The sequence below is a fragment of the Psittacula echo genome (assembly GCF_963264785.1).
Source record: "Psittacula echo genome assembly, chromosome: 6".
Classification (NCBI taxonomy): Eukaryota; Metazoa; Chordata; class Aves; order Psittaciformes; family Psittacidae; genus Psittacula; species Psittacula echo.
The window spans coordinates 47,742,901-47,767,177 of record NC_137743.1 but is presented as its reverse complement, the minus strand read 5'-3'; the positions used below and the strand labels follow the sequence as shown (position 1 = coordinate 47,767,177).

At 36.9% G+C, this 24,277-nt stretch overlaps 1 protein-coding gene across 1 annotated transcript in view; it reads right to left on the bottom strand.

The window, feature by feature from the left end:
* Positions 1-24,277, bottom strand: part of CTNNA3 (catenin alpha 3) — a gene marked incomplete at its 3' end in the record, with an annotated part of 502,263 nt that overhangs the window by 183,204 nt on the left and 294,782 nt on the right. Inside the window, exons 7-8 of the mRNA XM_080620404.1 lie at positions 21,321-21,401; positions 16,232-16,384 (exon numbers count right to left, since the gene is read on the bottom strand). Coding sequence (XP_080476530.1) covers positions 16,232-16,384; positions 21,321-21,401 — 234 coding nt within the window. The remainder of the gene's footprint in view (positions 1-16,231; positions 16,385-21,320; positions 21,402-24,277) is intronic.

Below are 24,277 nucleotides of genomic sequence, written 5' to 3'. Positions count from 1 at the left end.
CCTTACTGTTATCAGTGCTATTATAAAGACCTTAGAATGTTCTTGTCCTGCTTCCACTGAACAGGACTTGAAAAAGTAATACCCAGAGGAGGACTACTTTACTACTCCATCACCAACCAGCTGTAAGCATAAGCATAATGAAAAATAATTAATTTCAAATACTGACCAAAATAATACTCTAAGCTGTACCGTATGTCATTCACTTACACTGATCAGCAGTTGCTCACACAGGTGCTCCCAAAATCTCATGATTGCTTAAATGCAGCCCTTTAAAAGGAGGCCAAACATTCAGACTGAAGAACTGAAACTGAAAATTTGGGAACCTAGGAAAACATACACTTTTTAATATATTGTTTTCTACTGTTTCCTCACGGATTAGTACTTCAGATATTACATTGCACTAAATTAGGCCTTAAAATGACAAGGCTATTGAGCTTATTGCTTGCAAAAGGCAAACACCACCTCTTACCATATACAACTCATAAGTAATAAAAAAACAGAGTCATTACTAGCTCTTAGCAGCCTGAACTGCCCCGCAAGCTCCGGCTACAAACTGGCCTGCCCATGCAGTTTTCTCCTCAGCACCCAGCAGCTCAGCACTCAGAAAAGCCTCAGCCAGGAACAGCAGAATTCTCCTTCCACAAGACATAACGCACTTTTGGCTATCTACATCAAAACCTCGATAGAGAAACGCACAACAAAACTTACCCACACCCGCTGGCCATGACCCGCCGCCTCTTACCTAGACACAGGCAAGAGCTTCACCACAACACAACAGCAGGGTGGCCACTGAACCTTCCAGAACGATGGAGGCGGGGCTAGGTGTTGCTGGGGGTTGGGGCGCTGCCACAGAGTAGAGGTGCAAGGTGGCCTGAAGCGAGGGGAACGGTGCACTCTCCGCCTCACTACACCCAGCTGTTCCACGGCTGCTTCTGTACCCGCAGTGGCTGCGTCTTAAGTGCGCAGAAAGGGGACTGAGTGTAAGGGATGGTGCCTCAGCTTCGGCAGCCAGCCGACTCCCACCAGGAAGTGAGGAGTTGTGGTGCGGAGCGTGGCAGTGACCAGCCCAGCGAGGCCCAGCCATAGCAACAGCCGGATGAGAGACATCCATGCCTGGAAAGCTTAAAAGAGCCTTTTAATTGAAAGGGTGGCTTAAAAAAAAGCCACTTTAAACAATGTGACTTCCTACTCCCAATGGTTTTGATTTATTCTCACTGAGTACTAACTAACCGTACAGGACAGGCATGAGGTCTGGGTCTAGCTCTTCAAAAAAACTTCCCATACTGGAGTGACTTGAAAATTTAAATTGAAATTTAAGGATGTAAACATGCTTTTTTATGAAATGCCCAAGCAAATGGAATTTGCGGTGGCTGTAAAGCAATCCCTGACTCACTTATAATGAAGTACATACATGTACGTATACTAGGTATCTAAGTTAGCAGAACGTTACACTGCTTTAGTTTAAAAATCAAGTATGTGCCACAGGCACATAGTATATTCTTAACACATTAAAATACGTCATTAGTGCAGTTATATTCTTACACATTCACTATAGGCTGCATTTCAAATATCTAGCAAAAATCTATTTAATCCTCTTGTTCATTATTACCCTTCCTTTATCCCTTCAGTGAATATCTAAAGAATTTTGCAGGTTTATAGTTTTTCTTCTCTTTGTGAATGGTGTCATGAGCTGTGCTCCTGCAGCTACTGAGAAAGCCATCTATAGACAGCAAATTCCAATTGCAGTGGAGCTGGAAGTAGTCTCCTAGCTACTGTAGTTTATATGGAGTAAATGTACTAACATAAAATGTTTCTGTGTCAGTGGAAGTCTTTATTTCATGTTGAGTTTAAAGGTTCATAAGATATTTTATAAGAAATCCTTGACTCATTTGTGCAATGTGATCTCTCATCTAGGAAAGGTAACATTGATCACAAAGGAGAACACATAAAATGCAACCTTGCAACCAAAAGCTTACATATAAAGTCATCCAGATTTCAAAGTTGCAGACTGCAGTGCAGTCTGAGGCATCGTGTGGGCTCACCCTTAAGGATGTGGATAGAATTCAAAGTACAGGACTGTTACACTACTAAATTCGCTGATAAAACTCTTACAGAGACTCTATCTTGTTTACAGTACGCTGACCTTTAGAAGGGGCAGATGAAGTCACTGTTAATCACTGTAAACCAATGCACGGATGAGAAACAGTCTTAACACATGGTAGACATCCATCCAACAACGACACAGTAAGAGATGCTAATACATTTCAAAAGAAACAAATGCTGTGCAAGACAGTCTAGAATTATGAACTATAAATGATTCCTAATAAAGGACTGACAGGGTATGTGTTAATAAAGCTAAAACACAGAATGGTGATCTAAACTTGCCACTGCAAATGTACATGGGATATGCCTGCTACTGTCCGTCTGTCCCTTTACTGGACCAGTTGTGTAAAAGACAGATGAGAGAGTTGTGGCTGATGACAGTTCATTAGAGAAAACATGCCTACTTTAATTCTGTCCTACTGAGTCTAGTGAGGAGGTTTCTTGTTCTAGCAAGACCAGCCTGTGTTTTCCAGAAGAAGAAAGATTCAGAAATTTGTTATGAACTTAGTATTTTCAATACTACACTAACAGTTATAAAAAAAAGGACTTTAAATGATGTTAAAATGTGAGCAATGTGATTTCCTTGCAAGTAACTATGTTGACCTTACTACATATTGCTCAAGTTTGTTGTTCAGTTTCTTTTACAGAGCTTCTGCAGAGGATGAATTACACCAAAGGAAAATACCTAACTGTATGCACCTTTTGCCTCAAAGCTGTCAAAAACAAAACCAGCCAACTTCCCTGTTAAACAAAGATCTGTTCCCTTCCTTGATCAGAAATTCTAGTCTATGACTTCCCATTGTATGTTTTCTTAATAATTTTCTTGCCTTTTTTTTGAGAGTTCAGCTACTATTAGTTTAATTTTATTTCTACTGTTAAGTCTGTAATATGAAATTATTCGTCCTGCATTTTGTTTTCTTGACTCAAATACAAGATAATAGATAGCTTCTCTAAGTATTGTGCACAAACTGCATTTCAGAACAAGAACATTTATTACTTATTTCAATGTATTCAGGAATTCACATTATTAAGTACAGTCTTGTAAAAACCAACAGCCTGGCAGTGGGGAAAAAAAAACCCCACTAGCTCAAAAGCCCTTTGGCAGTGCTAAAATAGCCAGAAGGATTCATAGAGAAGTGATTAAATTTGACAAATAAACATGTTGCCTGATCGTCTACAAAATACTCTTAAAGTCGTAGAATGCTTTGGTTGGAAAGGATCATCTTGTTCCAACTCCCTTGTCACGGGCAGGGACACCTTCCAGTAGACCAGGTTGCTCAAAGCTCCTCCTTCACCAGATATTACAGCATCCATGGTCTAGGGGAGAAAAAAAAAACAACAACCACAAACCAACAAACTTCAACAGGTACACACACAGAGATATTTGGTATTTAAAAAGCACAAGCTTTAGTGAGCTGCTGTTAACATTTTGATGTGTGACTTTTTTAGCACCTTCAGAATTATTCTGTTATAGGTGAGTGGCTCAATACAGATCAGTACTATCAAAACTGTGAGATTTGGGGGGATTAAGATAGAATCATGATTCCTGATATTGTGAAGAACTTCTAAATCTGGTTTCTGTAGTAATACAAGGGAAAATTCACTGCCACTGCACTTGTGTCAGCTGCCTTTACATTATCAGCAAAAATGTTAACTGGGTGTATTTTGATGAGGAGTCCATGTTGAAGCAAGAAAATTTTCCTTTTGAAGCTGATATAACTTAGAGTACGCTCTGCCTCACCATTCTAGGTGGCTGACATTTCTAGCTGTAGAAATATGCCTCTCAGACATATGAAGTCTGATAAATCTTCGTGTTGTTTATCTTTTGCTCCCTTGCGTCACACTTATGCAATAAAGGCTGTGATTAAGAGGATTAATGAAAATGTCACCATTTATCACCTGAAGCTCAATCAGTAATAGGAAAGTTGGACCTTATTTGATTAATTACATAAAGGCGCAAAAATTCTCACATTATGAATTCAGGACTTGCTGCAAGATGCTGGAACTCTGTGAGGTCCAAAATCTCAAGGTTCAAAGTCTTAAAGTTTACATACACTTAGAAGTACATGCTTAACTTTAAGCTAACTTTATTGAATTAGTTTTCTTAATTCACTAACTCAACCACATTAACTCTGCATAAAGCCTCCATCTACCAGCTCTAATATATCAAGGAGAAGTCACCTGTCTTTAAAAGCCTCCTCTCATCTGCCTGCTACCTCTCAATTACTGTTGCCAGGCTTCTTTTATTAGAATTTAATGTATTTTTGCATTTAAAACATTTGTGCATTTTTCCTGTGCTGCCTTTCAATTTCAGAAATAATTCCACACACCTCCCACAGATGCCATTACCATATTTAGGCTTGCCTTTTGCATGCTATCTGCATGCAACCAGGCAGAGCCACTCCTGACAACAGAGGGTTCGTAGGCTGTAATCATTAACGATGTCTATGCGGTTATTGACAACTGTCACATCTTGACAATCAGGTCAATTTGCTGAAGGCAAAATTTTGAATTTCTAGAGCACAGAAATGAATTCTAGATTAAATGGGGAAAATACAGGTTTAGACCTAAATCTTGGGCTTACTGGCATAAAATTTGTGTTTCAGACATTGAAAATCTGATTTTTAAAAAAAAGTTGAAGAGAAAAAAAATACCAGTAAGTAAAATAAGGAATTACATTTTTGGCTTTGTAGTTAGATTGGTAGTTCTTGCTACAAACCTATCTAATCTAAATGTCCCTGCTCATTGCAGGGGGTTGGACTAGATGGCCTTTGATGGTCCCTTCTAACCCAAACTATCCTATGATTCTATGATCCTAATTACAGATTCGCTAAAACTAGCTAAATCAGCAGTTGGGTTGCTAAAATGGATCTATTTAGATCTCTGGATTTAACTGAATTGCAGCAATGAAGAACCTACAAGAAAGGAACCTTCGCTACTGAGATCTCATGAATGTGCCATTAACTAAATCCTGCCTGAAGAGGCAGACTGCACACTGCTCTCTCTTGAAAGTGAGATAGTGAAACAAAACAAGGGTAGTGCTGAATGGAAATTCTGAATCACACAAACTGAGGATACATAGAAATTAGCAAACCGAAGGTGATTGTCCTCGCAAAACCAAAGCATTATGTTAAATAGCTAAATAAAGAGTTACAAAATAAAATGGGTGTGATGAGAGGAGAGTTAAATTTATCGAGGTTAGATTGATTCTAGAAATAAATATGGTAATGTAATGAAAATCCACTTCCCAGTCATAAATATTGATCCTGCTTGAAAGTGCTCATCTTATTTACAAAAATTGTCCTCCTACTCTGCTGACAGGTACATTTTATTCCCAAATGCTGACCAGTATTCTGCATGCATATCTCTATATGCTTATTGCTTCATGTTTCACACTTAGATACATGCTCTTTCAAGCAGAAAACCATACTTAAGTTCTGTGTCCACAGATCATATTGTACAACAGGATCCTGCATTCTAGTGACAGCTGCTGTGTATGTTTATGTAAATGATAGAAGTTACACTGTAATGCAAAAATAGGGATGACAGTATATTCTTCAATTTAGAGTCTTAAACTGCTATTATGACACAGATGTGGTTAAATATTATGCCACTGTTAATATATGATGGTTTTAAGAAAAATAGTAAGAACAAAAGTGCCAGGAAAAAAAAAAATTACAAGCCCTGGGCTTAGATCTTATATTTGGGGATCAAATTCCTCACCATTGAATTGCCTGAAACTAAAAACTTCTGCATAACAGGATTCATTTTTCTTGTGATTATGCTCCTAAGAAGAATGATAGAAGATTCTGCTCTTTTCTGATATCCTGAAAGTTAATAAAGGTGTTCCAATAATCTGTCAGTTTGACCCCTTCGTATGTAGTTGTGGAGTTTTGCCACTGTCAGAAGTAGTTTTGTGTTTCAATAGCTCAGTAAAATGAGAGTCTTCCAGTTAACATGACTTTGTATATGTAGTAGTTTAATATGTAAATCAAAATTCATTACTGGATTGTTAAATTCCATTTTAGATTAAGTTGCTATTTGCCAGGAAACTGTGTTACATTGAATGGCAAATCTGGGGGGTTTTATTGGTTTTCAGAATGCAAGTAGTTTGATTCCCATTGCCCAAGTGGCAAGTAAGAGCTATCATCTTTTATATATATGTCAATAAAACAGATTGAAGTAGAGAGATTTTCCCCACTGTACTTGAAGAGAAATATTTACTGTTTGTATAGAAAATGAAAAGCAACTGATCATGATTAAGTTGCAGATTCTGTGTTGAAACTGGTTCCTGGCAGAACTGTTTTCCACAAGAGGTAGATATAGAAAGCTTTAGTTCAAGACCCAGTTGCCCTGTGTTTTGCTTGAGAGAAAGTAAGGATTTTATGTAGCATGCTTATTAAGTTATTATCAATACAGATTCATTTTGCTTACAAAATACTCTACTGTTATTTCCACCATGCTGGGTTTTGCAAATATTTTAACACATTTAACCCTGAAAATGTTTCATTGTACCACATGTGAGTTCTTCCATAGCTTGCCAAAATGGCATTTTAATAGCATTGAATGAAAAATAACTTATATCTATGTATATCACAAACTTCAAATTCTTTCTAGAAATTGCACCAATTAACGGTTTTCTAAATAGGAGTTAATTCAGATAAATCCTTACATGTACATTCTTAACCAAGTCTAATGGTGACTGATTTTGAGTTAGCTAAATTCACTTATCTCTGTTTCATTCCAGGCTCTGTCATTGATCCATAACAGATTCATTCTCCCGTTCTGCCTTCTTCTACAGTTTATCTGTCTCATATTTTTTCCCAAATGTAGGGACCCAAATATTTTGTGGTGTCTCCAGAATGCTACTGAAACACAAATGTAGTAAATGTTACCTCTGAAGAACGTCTGTGAAGGATGAGCAATTCTGTAAGTTTGGCTCACGTGAATTCAAACACATTTTCTGAGTCCAGCTCTTAGGTAAGTAGGAGAGGCTCTAAACCAACAAACTAAAAAAATATTTATACTTAAATTTAAAAAAAATAAAGGTGCCAATCCAAACTGCTGTCGTTCAATACACAATAGTTTGATTGTGGTAAAATGGCAAAAAGCTATGAACTCTTCAGTTAGTATTGTTTAAATTAATTTCCCTTATCCTTATTGCTGTGCTGTGCTATCAAGAGACAGAGACCACCTTCTCAGGTAAGGGGCCAGAAGCCCTATATTAAGCAAGGAGTGCCTGGACTCAAATTATAAGTTGTGAAGGAAAGTTCTCCCAACACATTCAGGACATCAGTCTTACCTTTTTAAAAGCGAGTTTTAGAAGTAACTGAAGTAACAACAGCCAGCAAGTTATTTTATTCAAGATCTTAACTTTTTTTTTTTCCCTCCTTGAAGTTAAGGTTCTATCAGTATTCGCATAGTTTGTTCCTATGCATCTTGTTCAACTAGAAAGTGACAAACTAATTTATTTCTATATACATATATATATATTTATAACTCAAGATTTGTTCTTCCTTACCTCTTCTAACTTCATTTAAAAAGAATGATTTCTTAACGAGAATTCACATTGAAAATATGTGCTGGATTCCCTGAACTGAAAATCTTCAATAACTGGCAAACTTGTTTTAACAACACTCTATGTTCTGTATGCCTTTCTTGTTCTACATCAACAAATTACAACACTGATGAACTTAAATATATGTGCTGTGTGTTACTGTCCATTGTTTATAACAGATTCAACCTTAGAAATCCTAATTCCTAGGAAATGGGAATTTCAATGACAAAGCCAGCACTGTCATATTGGATACACTCAAAACTGAAAAAAAACCAAAGGCAACAAATAGGCAATAGGCTAAACCCTCAAGTTTATGTATCAGAGTAGTAGATCTGAAGTCAGTGTTATTAGATCAAACTACAGAGAGTATGATCTATCCATGTACTGAGAGATGAAGAACCCAAAGTTCACTTCATCATCACTTCCACTTCTCCTGTTAAATCTCTCAGCCTCTGCTTCATTCAGCTGACCTTTACAGTGGGAGATTTGCATCTGAGCCAAAAGGAAAGATAATCAGAGGATTCTTCCCCGCTTCCACCAAATTCCTTTTTTAATCTCAAGTTCACCCAGCCTATCACTCCTCCTTTCAGAAAGCATTACATCTCTTTTATAGATCGGCTCAGGAGAACAGCCTGTCAGCTTTCCCAAACAAGAAATTTTCAGTAACAGAGGACCTGCTTTTTTCTTCTGTAGATGTGACATTTCATTCTTCCTTTTTACCTCTTTTGTTCATTTTTACATACTTGTTCTCTCAACACCAGAATTTGTTTTGGTCTTTGGCAGAAGTGAACCACAGGCACAACACTATATTCACTAAAACCAGGCACGTCTTACAAGCCAAAAAGCTTGTAAAGCACAAGAAGTCCCCTAAGGCTTTTTATTATTATTGTGTCATAACTTTAAATAGTGGTTATATTCAGAGCTAATTTTCAAATTCTCTAGAAGACAGGACTGTTCAAAAATATTTCCATATAATCAAATATTTCAATTAGATTTGCAATTTAATTGTAACGTTTTAAATGTAAAGGCATTTCAAAGCAAAGCCAAATGTGTGAAATCTCAAAGCAGTTAATACTGATTTTTTGAAATATTTTTATCAAAATTGCTGCATTATAATAAGGAATTCCAATTAATAACAAGCCTTTTCTAACAGAAACAAACCTTTTGGAAATTTATTTTAGCCAAGGTTCACAGACAAACACATCAAGTACAGACAGAATCGTAATCCAGATTTGGTTGCTTTTTTCATTCTGCAATATACCCTAGTTTTTCAATGTCACAAAATCAATATTCACACTCACAAATATTTAATGCAGTATATGAGCAATATAAGGCACTGTAGCCTAGAATAATCTCCATCTGAAGAATCTTTAACATGACCTTTGCTACTCATGAAGATACTTCAGCTATGGAGTGTCCATTTCATACGTAGGAAGGGTTCGATATAACAGCCAAAGTGGACATCTTAATGTTTTGGGTTTTTTTAGTTTTTATGGTGTAACTAGGACTATTTAACTTCCTCCACAGAACAGAAGATACTATTCACATTCACAACTAAGAGACTCTGTTTTGTGCAATTACTGTGCAGCTATAATACTGCAAAGATATTTGCCAAGGTATCTCATATTCTTTGCCACTGTTGGAGGTTTTCGAGTACTAGCACTGTCCACAAAGCACCAGCTAATATTCCTCCGCAGCGTGGCTAACATCTCAAGTGTCTGCATTTTTTAACACAACCTAGAACATCTTGGGTAAGAGCACAGAGTAGTTAATAAACTCAGGAGAGAGAAAACATAAGAAAAAAAGGAAGAAGATATTACCTACTACCTTTGGAAACATCACTGTCCCAGACGTGGTATTCAGTCTTTCTGTATCACTGATGTTTTGTACTTCACTGAATTCATAAACATGCTCCTGAGCTGTATTATATTGTAATGTCTTGAATCAATTTTGAAAGGAAAGACTGTAACTTCCAAGTGTTAATTCAGGAGAAACACACTTGTAACAGATCTTAATCCTCAGACTTATTTACAAAGGTCACTGGCCTATGAGGATACTGTTTGTTTTTTAAATTACAATATGAGCACTGAATCACTGTAGTGAGCAGTTTAGCTTAGCTCAATTAACTTTGCATATTTAAAGAGGAAAAAAACACGCTCTTCCTCAAGATCTACTGTTTCTATTTGAGAAGTTTTATTTTTCAGATTAAAACAGAAGACACCAAAAATCTTTCTTGATATTTCAAGTAGGACTTCTAAAATCCGTATCAAATTCATTGCTGGAGAAACCTTTGTGAGACGATGAACTTTTGTTCTTATAATGTCCCACTCAGTCTATTGTATTTATATACATAGCAATATCATAACCTACTATTCAAATGTCCCTGGTCTTTCAAAAACAGATTTAAAAAAATGCACTGAAAAACATAGAATCATAGAATCATAGATTAGTCAGGGTTGGAAAGGACCTTAAGATCATCTAGTTCCAACCCCCCTGCCATGGGCAGGGACACCTCACACTAAACCATGCCACCCAAGGCCTCATCCAACCTGGCCTTGAACACCGCCAAGGATGGAGCATTCACAGCCTCCCTGGGCAACCCATTCCAGTGCCTCACCACCCTCTCAGTAAAGAATTTCTTCCTTAGATCCAATCTAAACTTCCCCTGTTTAAGTTTGAACCCGTTACCCCTTGTCCTGTCACTACAGTCCCTGATGAAGAGTCCATCCCCAGCATCCTTGTAGGCCCCCTTCAGATACTGGAAGGCTGCTATGAGGTCTCCACGCAGCCTTCTCTTCTCCAGGCTGAACAGCTCCAACTTTCTCAGCCTGTCTCCATACGGGAGGTGCTCCAGTCCCCTGATCATCCTCGAGGCCCTCCTCTGGACTTGTTCCAACACTTCCATGTCCTTTTTATGTTGAGGACACCAGAACTGCACACAATACTCCAAGTGAGGTCTCACGAGAGCAGAGTAGAAGAACAGAATCACCTCCTTCGACCTGCTGGTCACGCTCCTCTTGATGCAGCCCAGGATACGATTGGCTTTCTGGGCTGCGAGTGCACGCTGAAGATGGCTCATGTTCATTTTTTCATCGACCAACACCCCCAAGTCCTTCTCTGCAGGGCTGCTCTGAATCTCTTCTCTGCCCAACCTGTAGCTGTGCCTGGGATTGCTCCGACCCAGGTGTAGGACCTTGCACTTGGCATGGTTAAACTTCATCCGGTTGGCATCAGCCCACCTCACAAGTGTGTCGAGGTCCCTCTGGATGGCATCCCTTCCCTCTGGCGTACCAACAGAACCACACAGCTTGGTGTCATCGGCAAACTTGCTGAGGGTGCACTCAATCCCGCTGTCCATGTCACTGACAAAGATGTTGAACAAGACCGGTCCCAACACCGATCCCTGAGGGACACCACTCGTTACCGGTCTCCAGCCGGACATCAAGCCATTGACTACAACTCTTTGCGTGCGGCCATCCAGCCAGTTCTTTATCCACCGAGTGGTCCACCCATCAAATTGATGTCTCTCCAATTTAGAGACAAGGATGTCGTGTGGGACAGTGTCAAAGGCTTTGCACAAGTCCAGGTAGATGACATCAACTGCTCTGCCCCTGTCCATCAGTTTCATAGCCCCATCATAGAAGGCCACCAAATTGGTCAGGCAGGATTTCCCCTTAGTGAAGCCATGCTGGCTGTCACCAACCACCTCCTTGTTTTTCATGTCCCTTAGCATTTCTTCCAGGAGAATCTGCTCCAAGAGTTTGCCAGGCACAGAGGTGAGACTGACTGGTCTGTAATTCCCCGAGTCATCCATTTTCCCCTTCTTGAAAATGGGGGTTATATTTCCCTTTTTCCAGTCGTCGGGAACTTCACCTGACTGCCATGATCTTTCAAATATGATGGACAGTGGCTTAGCAATTTCATTCGCCAGCTCCTTCAGGACCCATGGATGGATTTCATCAGGTCCCATGGACTTGTGTACGTTTAGGTTTTTAAGATGGTCTCGAACCAGATCCTCTCCTACAGTGGGCCTAGGGTCTTCATTCTCACAGTTCCTGCGTTCGCCTTCCAAGACTTGGGTGCTGCGGTCAGAGCCTTTGCCAGTGAAGACTGAGGCAAAGAAGTCATTAGGAACCTCAGCCTTTTCCAAATCCTGGGTAGCCAGTTCTCCTGTTATCTTCCGGAGGGGGCCTATGTTGTCCCTAGTCTGTCTTTTATTCGCTACGTACCTATAGAATGCCTTCCTGTTATCCTTAACATCTCTAGCCAAGTTCAATTCTAACTGAGCCTTAGCCTTCCTCACCTGGTGCCTAGCTTCCCGGACAAAACAAGATACACCTGATTAAAAACTGTTATATGGAGCATAAGAAAATGTAACCTAATGTATGTCTCAAAATAGACCAAACTCATGGTATAATTCATCTCATCTCACTTCAACCATCTAGAAATTAAGACATCCAGGCTAAACTAGTCATTTAGTCAAAGAAGAGGAAGGCAGTTAATATAATCAAGATAAATCATCATTGGGAAATCTTTATCTTGAGTTAAGATTAAATGGGCTAAATAAGGTTTTAAATTGGAAAAAACACCAACACAATGAAATCTAGAATACCTACCTGAATTTTTCAGCTTTGAAAAAAGATAAAACAAGTGAAACAAGTGGAGTGATACTGGTGGTTTGGGGAGTGGAGAAGGGACAGTATTGTTAGTATATGCTTTAATTTGAACAGAAAAACAACACAAATATCAATGGCTTGTTTTACTTAAAAATAGATTTAGATCCTAACCCTGTAATACCAAAATCACTGCATTTTCTATCACCACTGGACTTGCTTGGCTGCAATACTAAAACTGATTTTTAAGTGATTGGAGATGTGGCTATACAAACACTCAGGCCTTTGTGGACCAGATTCAGAATTTTATTTTGCTAATTTCTGCAATCAAATAAAATATCATGGAAAGAAAATTAAGCACTGATGGTTTTATCAATATGGCAACAACAGCTTCATTTACAACTGACAAAGTCATAGAATCATAGAATTGTTTGGTTTGGAAGCAACGTTCAAGATCACCTAATTCCAATAAAGGACATATTGGAGTAGGTAATAAAACTATGCTGATTCAAATTATGGCTTACTGATTATTTTGAGAATGCAATATCATCTATTTATTACAATATGTTGTCCTGCCTCCATTTTTAAATTGATATTATCAAATGAAACGTAACCCTGGCAAAGGGCTAGGCAACTGTTCCAAAGGGCAGAGGTAATGTTAATACATTAGAAGTTTCACCAGGAAAAAGTAAATTATTTGATAGACAAATGGATAATAGAAGTAGCAAGGATTCAAACTCAACTCATCTCCTTTCTATCTGTTCTATCTTTCTTGCAGAATCAGGCTCCCCAATTTTAGTAGTAATTTTGGCTGTGCCTGATTTTTATGGAGTACCCATAACCCACGGCACAATGTCCAGTTGAAAATGAAGCTCCATACATATTTGTCACTTCTCATTTTCTGAATGTCATGGTTTAAGCCCAGCTGGTAACTCAGAACCATGCAACTGCTCGCTCACTCCTCTCCCTCCCTCCACAGCACTCACTCCTGCAGGGATGGGGAGGAGAATCAAAAGAATGTAAATCTCACGAGTTGAGATAAGAACAGTCCAGTAACTAAGGTATAGTACAAAACTACTATTGCTACCAGCAAAGATAATAATGATAAGGAAACAAGAGGAAAGAATATAAAACTAAAAGGGGAAAGGAAAAGAACCCAATAAACACAAGTAACGCACAATACCACCCATCAACCGATACACAGCCAGACCAGAGCAGCGATCGGGGGATTCTGGGTAACTCCCCCCAGTTACTGGGCATGACGTGCTGTGGTATGGAATACCCCTTTGGCTACTTCAGGTCAGGTGTCCTGTCTCTGCTTCCTCCCAGCTTCTTGTGCCCCTACTCACTGGCAGAATACGAGAGACTGAAAAGTCCTTGATTGGGGTAAGCATTACTTAGCAACAACTAAAAACATCAGTGTGTTATCACCATCATTCTCAGAGTAAAGTCATAAACACAGCACTGCACCAGCTACTAATAAGGAGAAAAATAACTGTTACAGTTGAACCTAGGACACTGAAGTATGTGTACGTACATGCATGAAAACTAAGACAACTAAGATCGAAGTCTATCTATCTGTTCTATTCCTTGAGAAATTAAAGCAATAGTGCAGTGCTCTACAACTGTCAATTTAAATATATATGCATACTCTCAGTTTAACAGGCTTCAGGCCACTTAAACCAAAACATGCTTCTAATTTACAGCTCTGATTTATTTAAATGCTATTCCATCTAGATCAATTGAATTTGTATTACACTTTCCACAAAACAGCTGCCATAATTCTTTCTCTTTGAATTTGCTGTCAGAAATGACTGAATTTTTCGTAAAAATCAGATAAATCTGTTCGTGTATAGAAAGCCCCTTTGTGGCCGCTTGCTTAGCTGTCAATATTTTTTTGATTACTGGTTGTTTATTTTAAGCTTGATAGGCTAGCAGTTGATGGATGCAGTACAACTACTAATTAATCTGCTGGAGAGTTTAGCAGTACAGGTTATCAAAAAGCCATAAATCAAGCTCTTACTTAGGGATAGTGGAAAGTGCATTAGACCAATTTAAGCAACTTTTAAATAAGATACTTCAGTTCTAGTAGATATCCAGAAGATAATTTCAATTTTATTTTATATTCATTTTCAGTAGCACCATATGATAAAAGCACCAGTAGAGCAACAATCTGGAATAACTAGTACAACAACAAGAGGTGGTACTGGGTACAATCTCTTTGAAAGCTACTTACTTACAACATTTTTAGAAGTACGTTCTCTTTACTGTATGCAGCATATTATAGGACAAATATAAATATTTAGATTTAATACATAGCCTGTATACTTATACATAGAATAAGATGATGTAAGGCTACCATTTAATAGAAACCCTTTTATACAACATCACTAAGGATAGCTGTCTTCTGGGCAGTCTTATGTTCACAGGCAGCTGCTACATGTCCTTGTAGATTTTTTAGTCAGTGTATCTGTGTAGTCATCAGTCCCTTTAGTCACAAACCTAGCCTGATGGCCAGCTATTCTTTGCATTTTGGAAACAAATTCAAACCCATGAATGGAAATTAATATTGGATTTTTGGTTTCACATCTTCTAAACTGAATAATGATTTGGGTATTCCAGCTGACCTGGCCTCAATTCCAAATTCAGTAAAGTTATCAGATATTCAGAGATCACCTGTCCTTTCTAAAAATCTAGCTGCTTTAAGCTTTAAAACCTTTAAAACTTCAGGTTTCTGCTTTAGTTTTCATTTGATTTTGCAGCATGGTAAAAATGAGACACTCTTGTAAATCTTTTTAAGATTTAAAAATTAAATTTTTATTTAGCTTTAAGCTTTAAAAAGCTGCTTTAAGCTTTAAAACCTTTAAAACTTCAGGTTTCTGCTTTAGTTTTCATTTGATTTTGCAGCATGGTAAAAATGAGACACTCTTGTAAATCACAGAATAATAACTAGTGTTAGTCTGTAACTACATAACCATGAAGAGAAACATAAATACAATACCCTACTTTTACTTTAGCTATTTAACTATTTGTCTTTCATTATTTGTAGACCACCCAAGATTAATTCATTCATTCTGAGCCAAATACTTTTTCTAAGTAAATTTTCAGCCACAGACGGAATTCATTGATTTTTCCCATTTTTTGCGTTTTACTGCACACAAAAAGCACTAAAAGCTTAAAACCCCACAAAAATTAGCAATTCATTCCTTACAGGCACTTGAGATAATATTCCTGCAAAATCCATGACTTCTGTATTCCAGCAGTGTTTCCAGCTCCAGTTTGACTGAGTTAAAGTCAGTAAATATTTAGTCACATTTACAACATTGATTGTCCAGCAAACTGAAATCTCCCCCAGATTCTATCTGCAAATTGCTAAGTGATGAGTAAGTGTCATTTATAAGTAATAAATAAGTATATATTTTAGAAATGAGTATACGATGTATGCGAGCGAATTTTTTCAGCAATGCTTAACATGCTTTCAGTCTGCTAGAGGGTTCATGGCTCTCAACTGGGCGTCAGCACCAGTTCCTTTTCAGCATATCATTACACAGGCTATGAACTTTCAAAGTGAGAAAGCTGGCAAACAACTAACATTAATATGGTCTTTCACATAGTTTGGGTGGCAGTTTCTGAACACTTTGAGCTAATACTCTTTAGAATCACACATTTGATCAAGTTCACACTGAATATCTTACGCTGATTTCTCTAATTAGGATTCCCCACCACCTCATTTCTATGCAATGAAATACTATATAAATGCTAATACCATAAAAACCACTATCTTACTCCATACCATTATATAAAAAATAGAGTACGTTTACTTTACCCTAGGCCATCTATTTATTCTTTCCTGAAATGTCAGGCTTAATTGTTTTATGATATCTACCAGCAAAGGAAACGTGCAGCAGCAAGTCACTTGTACCATATATTCAAAAAAAGTGGAACTCATCAAACATACCTCCACAAGCCTGCTGGTATGTTCTCGAAATATAGCAGCATATTCCTTTATTTCTTTCTCTCTTCCATTTTTAGCAGCTTCAATGAGAACTAGAAGGGGAACAGTGGTATCCAAGAAGGAGTCTGAGATGTGATCTATAATGGCTTTACGGAGCTGCAAAAGAAAGCATTACATTAGTATCTCCTAAGTAGACTATTTATTAAAGCCTACTGTACTTACTGTCTAGTAGTATTTTATAACATAAACCTGTACACACTGTATTCCTGCATTATTTGCAGGATTATGTGTCTGAAACCTACTGCACTTGCAATTCATCTATTACACAGAAAATTATTTAATTTTAGGGACAATTTTAATATCCCACTACCTAAATATGCATGTTTGTATGTGTGAGTGTACATGTGTGTGAGCACAGATACGTAAAACACTTCAAACATGTAGTACTTCTGTTGAAATCAAGGGAGCCGAATATTCATGTTCCTTGATGAACAGAATGATTCCACATATGAAAAATTACTGTTAGACCAAACCTAATATCTCCTGGGTACTCCTTGAAGTTCAGGTGCCAAGGGAGACGGCTGTTTCATTTTATAAAGAAAATATTAATTATGTTTATACTCAGAAAACAGCCTACACCACATATTTTCATAGTTGTAAACTTACTCAAATATTTTCAACATTGCTGGAAAACCCAGCAATACAGTTTGATTAACAAAATGCTAGTCTTCATGGTTATTATACCAGTAAGATTACTAATAATGCTACCTGAACATAGAGTGAAAGAGCAAGAACTATAAATGAGTCTTAAGTTCAATTTTCTCTACTTAAATTAATTGTTCTTGAACTTTTAAAGTTATTGAAGAACAAATTACATCTCCGAGATTAGGTTTCATGTAAGGTTACAACTGATCACTGGGACATTACTTCACCTAATTCCATGTTACAAACCCACACATGGCAATCATTCATTTTAATCACAGAACACTACAAGAAATGTACCAATTGTAACAATACATGCAATGCAACTAAATTATCAAGTTTCAACTTTAATTTCCTACTGCAAAAAAATTTTTACAATATATAGAAAAGATATGGATTGGAACAGAAAAGAACACAAAAGGCTTTTAAGCTCTTAAATGCTGACAGGCTTGTTGCCAAAGGAGGTGTTTTTACTTGGTATTTTACTCCAATATATCTATATGAAAACTCAGTAGAAGTAAAAACTCACACAGCTAGAAAAATGCAAGAAACCACAATCTTTTTCATGCTGTTGTCCTTGCAGGTAGTCCAGTGAATATGCACAACAGAAGTAATAGTAGATAAGTCATTTGATTGTCAAGACAAGATTTGGATATGAATTCCTCCACTAGATTTTGGGTAAACTCACATTCTAAAGCCAGTTCTCATTGACTCACTAGGCACATGGGACAGACAACTCTTCCAAAAAATGCAGGTAAGTTTACGTTTGGAATGTTTATGTGTCTTCTGACTTACTGTAACTTACCACATTAGGATATACTATCTGGATATGTTCTCAAAAGTAATTTTCACAGGCAGAGCCTATAGGTTTCCAATACAAAAATAGAATTTTAGTGTCATGTTCACATTCCCAGCTTTAATTTGTGGAATCACAGTTTAAAAATTAAGATTTCAATTTACAATAATCAGCAACAGAAGTCTGTTAAATCATATCCATGGCCAGTGATCCATTACACCAAGAGAAATATTTTTGTGTTCTGCATAGCCCAGATTGTAGGACTTTTGCAGCCTTCATTGATTATTTGAGAACCAGTGACTGCAATAACCTTAGTCACATTGGTGGCGAACTTGAGGCATCCAATTTTCAAAGCAGCAGCCTAATTTAATGTCGCATCACATATTTCTTTGCTGCAGCTTTTTACTGGTTTGCTTGGTTTAATTAACCTTTCACATATAAATTGTCATTACTATTTTGTTCTAAGAAATACTCTATCCTGCAATTAAAAGGTAAAAAGCTTCTTCAAAAACAAGATAATGCTGTGTCTTTGCTGAATACAAACACGTTTGAAATTATGTTCCCATTTCAGCTATGTGTAGCAATACATGAGGGCTGAGATTTTCAAAAGATGGCTTGCACAGCATTAAAGAATGAAGAAATACAATGTAGAACAAAGAAAGGAAAAAGCCAAAAGAAAAAAAGGAGTATCTGAAGCAGTATCTATTTCTCTTCATCATAATTAAAACAATAATTTTTCACTACTCGGTAAGTCTGTTTCTGACTCTGGCCACCTCTACAGCAAAATGCTAAAAGCTAAGTAGCCATACCAGGAGACACATAAAGTGACAAAGAATAGCACCAGCAGTGTTAGCAGGGAATACCAGGGAAGTTACTGTGCTATAATTAATATTTTTCTCATACCTCTAAGTAAAAGAGACACCATCAGAAGTGGGAAGATAGAGGGAGAATGATATTTGACAAACTAATTTTTAAGTTGCAAGGCCTTATTCTTACCCTTTGAGCAGATTGTTACAGAAGTGGAAGCATGGAGCATTTTTCTTTTGATATTGAGGTGCATTGAAAAATAACATAGAAACATGCTGTTTATAAAACGAGGGGCATAAGGTTGTCAAAAAAAGTGGAGGGTAGAGAAGAAAATCCCAGAAGCTGTTTACAACACTATTAAATATCCATATCCTGATGAGTACAGAAAACAGTGTTTGCCTCTATTTGCCTATTGCTTCTCAAGACTACATTGGCAAAAGTCCTGGAAAAACTAAAGATTAGCTTTATTGATGGCTCTCTCTTTGCTGTTTCAAAGGAGTACTGGAAGACAATCTTCTTTAAGTTCAGAAAAAGCTATCCATGGTGAAAAAGCAACACAGAAATATAAGAATATCATCAGGATATTCTATAAAAAAAAAAAAAACACAACAACCAATCAAAACTCTGGAGCAACAACAGGAGGAACATCTGTGCAGTCTATTCACGGTATGCTGGAAAACAACGGGGAGGAAAGAACTGAGTATGGTAATTTCTCAGAATTAGAAATCAGAATGAATAGGCAATTTCTTCCTAAATATTCATACAGCTCTACTAGGCAGGGAAGCAGTAATCTAGGTAAAACTGCACACACAGAAATGACATGCTACATCTCTGGCACAATACCAGTAAAAATCAAACCAAAACAGAATAGTTTAAAATCCCCACAAGTGCTGGCCAAGTTCCTGAAGTGAATACAAATAACTTCATTTGAAAAGACAGAGATTTTAAAAACTTCCAGAATACACTGTTCTTGAGATACTTTTGCCATCCTTCGCTCTACTTACTGTGGTCTACAAAGACATTCCACAGGGGCCCATGGCATAACCCATTGTCAGTTGGTGACTGCATTAGCACTTATGTGACAGTTTTGTTTATTGTACACAACACTGAAGAGATTTCAAAATTACACCTTCATATGGTTTCATCTTCAACCCCAGCTTTGCAGAGGTATCCCAGTAATTGACTGAAATCTGAGTACATTGTGCGCATCTTAGCCCCAAGTCCAGCATGAGTGTCTTATATGAGACAAGCTGTGGTGCTCCATACCATTAAAAGAAAATTTTAAGTATTATAAAAGCTGCAAGTGTAGACCAAATAACAATGTTAATGTTTCTAGAAAATGTGCTGAGAGGCAGAATAATGAATGTTGTAAGTGAAAGCAAGTAAGACTCTACTGCAATACCTGCAGGCATAGAACTTGCAATTTCATGTTTCCCAGATCAGGAATTAGACATGCAGTAAGCACTCCTCCTAAAACAATTCTTATGCAATTCACATGTATGAATACAGAACAGGATGAAGTAGATTAAGTATTTCTCATAAATACCTTCCAGTGGAAAATGTCAAGAAAGCATACAGCTACTCTGGTTAGAGAAAATTACTGGTTCTAGATTGACTGTAAATTGGGAATAATTACATTCAGCCTCAGTGTTTTTCAGAAGTTTCTAGAAACACACAAATTTAATTATTTAATAGATTTTAAACACTGTAATAGAATCAGTAAACTGCTATAAGGTTGAGTTTAAGTAATGGACGTGACAGTAGGACAAAAGGGAAATACATGTTTCTAGACACACTGAGCCTGTGACCTAAGACGCTGGATATCTGATCTGAACATATTTTTGAAATTATATAGCTAGTTAGTTGTAGATACTATAGTTATATTATATTCATATCATCTTTCAAGGCTGGCCATGGCTGATTATTGGGGGACATGAAGGAAGTTATTCATCACCTTGAAGCACAGGCTGGCTTGTAAGACTGTTCACAAAGTTGGGAGGGATATTCTTCCATCAAGGAGCTGACAAATAGCCACAGCTAGAGATAGCATGAAAGCAGTGTGTGCTCATGTTTTGTGCAGCCATAAATTTTCATATAGTTGTTTGGGGCAGCCTTGCTGAAAGAACTGCTGGCTTTCTAGGTCTTTTTTCTGAAGTGGCACATTTTATACTTTCAACATAATTTACAATTTTTCTCAAACATGTTCCTTGAAGAAAAAGGATTTAAACACAGCTAATGTCTACTGCTCAATGTCTGCAGTACACTGAAGTTGTAGATTTTGGTGCATGTCTTACATTAGTTTTAGGATACTGGGATGAAAAATGGGTGCGTGGACTGTGGACCAGGTATTCCAAGGACCCTTTTTTGTTGTATGAGTTCTTACAACTGTATAGAACTAGACATAGTGACTCAGTGTTCCTTTCAAGGTATCTGTTCCAACAACCAATAATAATTCAATCTTATTTAAAATAAAATTTCTTTTGATGTCCAAAGTACATTACCAGTATATTTCAAAAGCAAGTACATATTTAGACATGTACACATGAAGAGCTTTGTTTATATACATACATATAATTCAGCTGGTATCATTTGCTAGAGTTTTTCCCCTTACTTTTGAAAATTTGCATGCATATGTTCTGGGGAATAGTGTAACTATCTTCAGTATTTTCTTAACATAGAAGAAATATTTATTTTCAAAATGCAGCGCTACAAAAGATGAAAGAAGCAATTTGGAAAAGCATCCTTCAAGTCTCCTTTTCTACCTTTTCAGTTCTCCAGCTTGCTTACCTGTCTGCGGAGGTCTCTTGTCTTCTTGCACATACTATCTATTGCAACATTCAAGGCATTGCTTCTCTCTTTCTTGTCTGTCTATAATAAATACAATAGAAAACACAACAAGTTATTTGTGATCTCTTAGAAAGCATGTTCTTTGTGCCCTCAGTTCATCACAGCATTTCTTAAATCATATATGCCTAAGGAATTTTTTGAATTTTAATACATTTCAGGAACCAGTACCACAATATTCACAGAATGCCAATTTCTAATGATAAATATAATCTGCTGAATCAAAACATATGCTTTACAAGCAGTATATCCAAATGAAATTAAACACTTTTTTTTTTTCCTTCTGAATTGCTGTAATACTCTGTTTATAGTGTAGGGTTACTTATGGAACAGCATTAATGTAATAATTATTGTATTGGCAATATAATGTAAGAGGGTGGTGAGACATTGGAACAGGTTGCTTAAAGAAGTTGTGGATGCCTCATCCCTGGCAGTGTTCAAAGTCAGGTTGGACAGGGCCTTGGATGACTTGATCTAGTGCAAGGTGTCCCTGCCCATGGCAGGGCAGTTGGAACTAGATAATCTTTAAGATTGCTTCCAACTATAACCATTATATGATTATATTATTTATGCCAATCCATTATGACCAAATTCATATGAAAAATCGTATTATGTTTCTATAATCCACTTATAAATTCAGCTGCCCACAATGCAGTTTGGTACTGCTTTAGTCTACAGCATATATTATTTTACTCCTGTAAAACAAAACAGGTGAATTTCAAAATGTTGCAATGCAAACATTCATTGTCATTGAAAATGGTCAATCTCTTCATTTAACAGCACATTCATTCTCAGCATCAATAGAAGACTGAGTTTTGGAGATTTTTGAGAGTTCTTCCCAGAATCAGTTGTATACTTCCAAACAATCTTACTTTTTTTTTTTTTTTTATCTATCAGCAAAGTGGTTATATCATTATTAGCTATTTGAGAAGTGTAATTAACACTTTTACTGTACTACTTACCTTTCTTCTATACAATATTAACACAGTATTTCTGTGTCGACTAGCTGTTTCGAATAAGCTTTTTTTCATGTTTGTACAGAAACTATATGAAAATACAAAATGTCTGATGAACTTTGTTTCTCTAAAGCAGTCATTCATTACTCACTATTTTGGACTGCCCTGGTCCAAAGGAAAGAAACCAGAAACAGTGAAAGTATCTTTGCGTGAAGTTTTAAGTCAGTATACATTACATCTCCAGGGAGAGGACCAGATTCTCAGAAATGCTGAAAAAATAACTGTGCATACTGGTTATAGGATTTGGGCTTCAGTTATAGTACACTAGGGAGTCTATTATTATGAACATGACTCTTGTTTTATAAATCATACTAAAATAAATACTAGTGAAAACAAAAGTAGTAATGTACTGGTAGGCACCTAGGTGTATAACTTTGTTATGTACAATATATCATACTTCAGAGTTATTTCCTTACTAAAAAAAAAAGCAATAATCTTTGAACAGAACAATATCCTTAATACTAAAGCAAAGACTAGACAAGATCAGGAAAGAACTTTTTACATTGAAAGTGAATGTGTCACGTAATAAATGCCTTGAAACGTTTAGTACATATTTAACTCAAATGAAAAATTGCTTCAAAAGATAAAGCTTATATATTCAAAGTGACTTAGAAATTTTCCTATTACTTTACTTTTCTGAAATTGCTTACAGTCTTTCCAGGGAACAGCTGGTCAAACACAGGTCTTGGAGAGAGGTCTGAACTCCACCTTGAAACCATCAAGGAATCCCTGAAGGCACATACTGACCTATTTCATAGTAATGGGACCATTTTTCATACCAATGTTTGCATATGAACTGAAGTAAATAATGACTCTTCTACTGTATTTTTCAAGCTATTGTCAGCCTTCGCAACAAATCAATCCCTTCTAAACTGTGAGGTAAACAGGACCAGTAAAAGCATTGTGGATACAACTCAGCTTATGCCTATGCATTTTCAGATTACAAAAATGCAGTTCCGCATTGAAACTTTAAAAGCTTTATATTTAGAGCTTATTTTTCTAAGACAACAAAATTAATGTAAAATATTGGGTTTTTTTCAGGTTGTCTAGTAAGCTGTAACTTCAAAGATGGCAACTAATGATGCAACTCTAAGCAAACCTAAATCTTTGAGGCAGCTAATATGAAATAACCTCACTCAGCGAGGGACATAAAAATATTGAGCAGTGAACAAGGAAAAAATACTTCATTTGCAAACTCTTAATGTAATTGTCAATAGACAAAGTCTAGAAAGCAAAACTAATAATAATTGAAGTTATTCTTCACCTTGTGTTTTCCCCAAGAACTAAATACACTGTAAAATGCAGCTTCGGACTATAGAATGTGGGCAGGCTCAGAACTTGGGTAACCTCAAACCTGCAAACTCTCATTCTTCCTTTGATATTTAAACATCAAAAAGAACACATTGCTGTTTGGATCAACCCTGACAAAGATTTAAATATTTCAAAATTGTGTGCAGTCTGTTAAAGTCAGGGGGATGCCTGATGACAAAGTCTACTCTGGGAGCACTTCTAAATACGAATGGCCTCGTGCCATTTTGTCCAGCTTCCGTAAGGTATTGTCCATTGGGCCCAAGTATATTTGAATGCTGAATTATTCCTTTAAGTTAAGTTTATACTCCTCTGCAGACTTCCACCTCAGATATAAGACAGTAACAGTTCAAGATCTACACTATGATTACACTTTTATAGCTGAAAAATTCTGTATTTAATATTTTTTAAAAAATCTATTAAAATAATGGCATAATGGAAGTAAACGTGATCTGACCATCTCTATGCAATGTTCCACTTTCCAGTAATGCAGATAACGCCTGTGTTTGCAATACTCTGCATCTGGTTGTCAATTAACATTCTTCTCATGACTGCTGTACTTAAAAACAAGCAAGT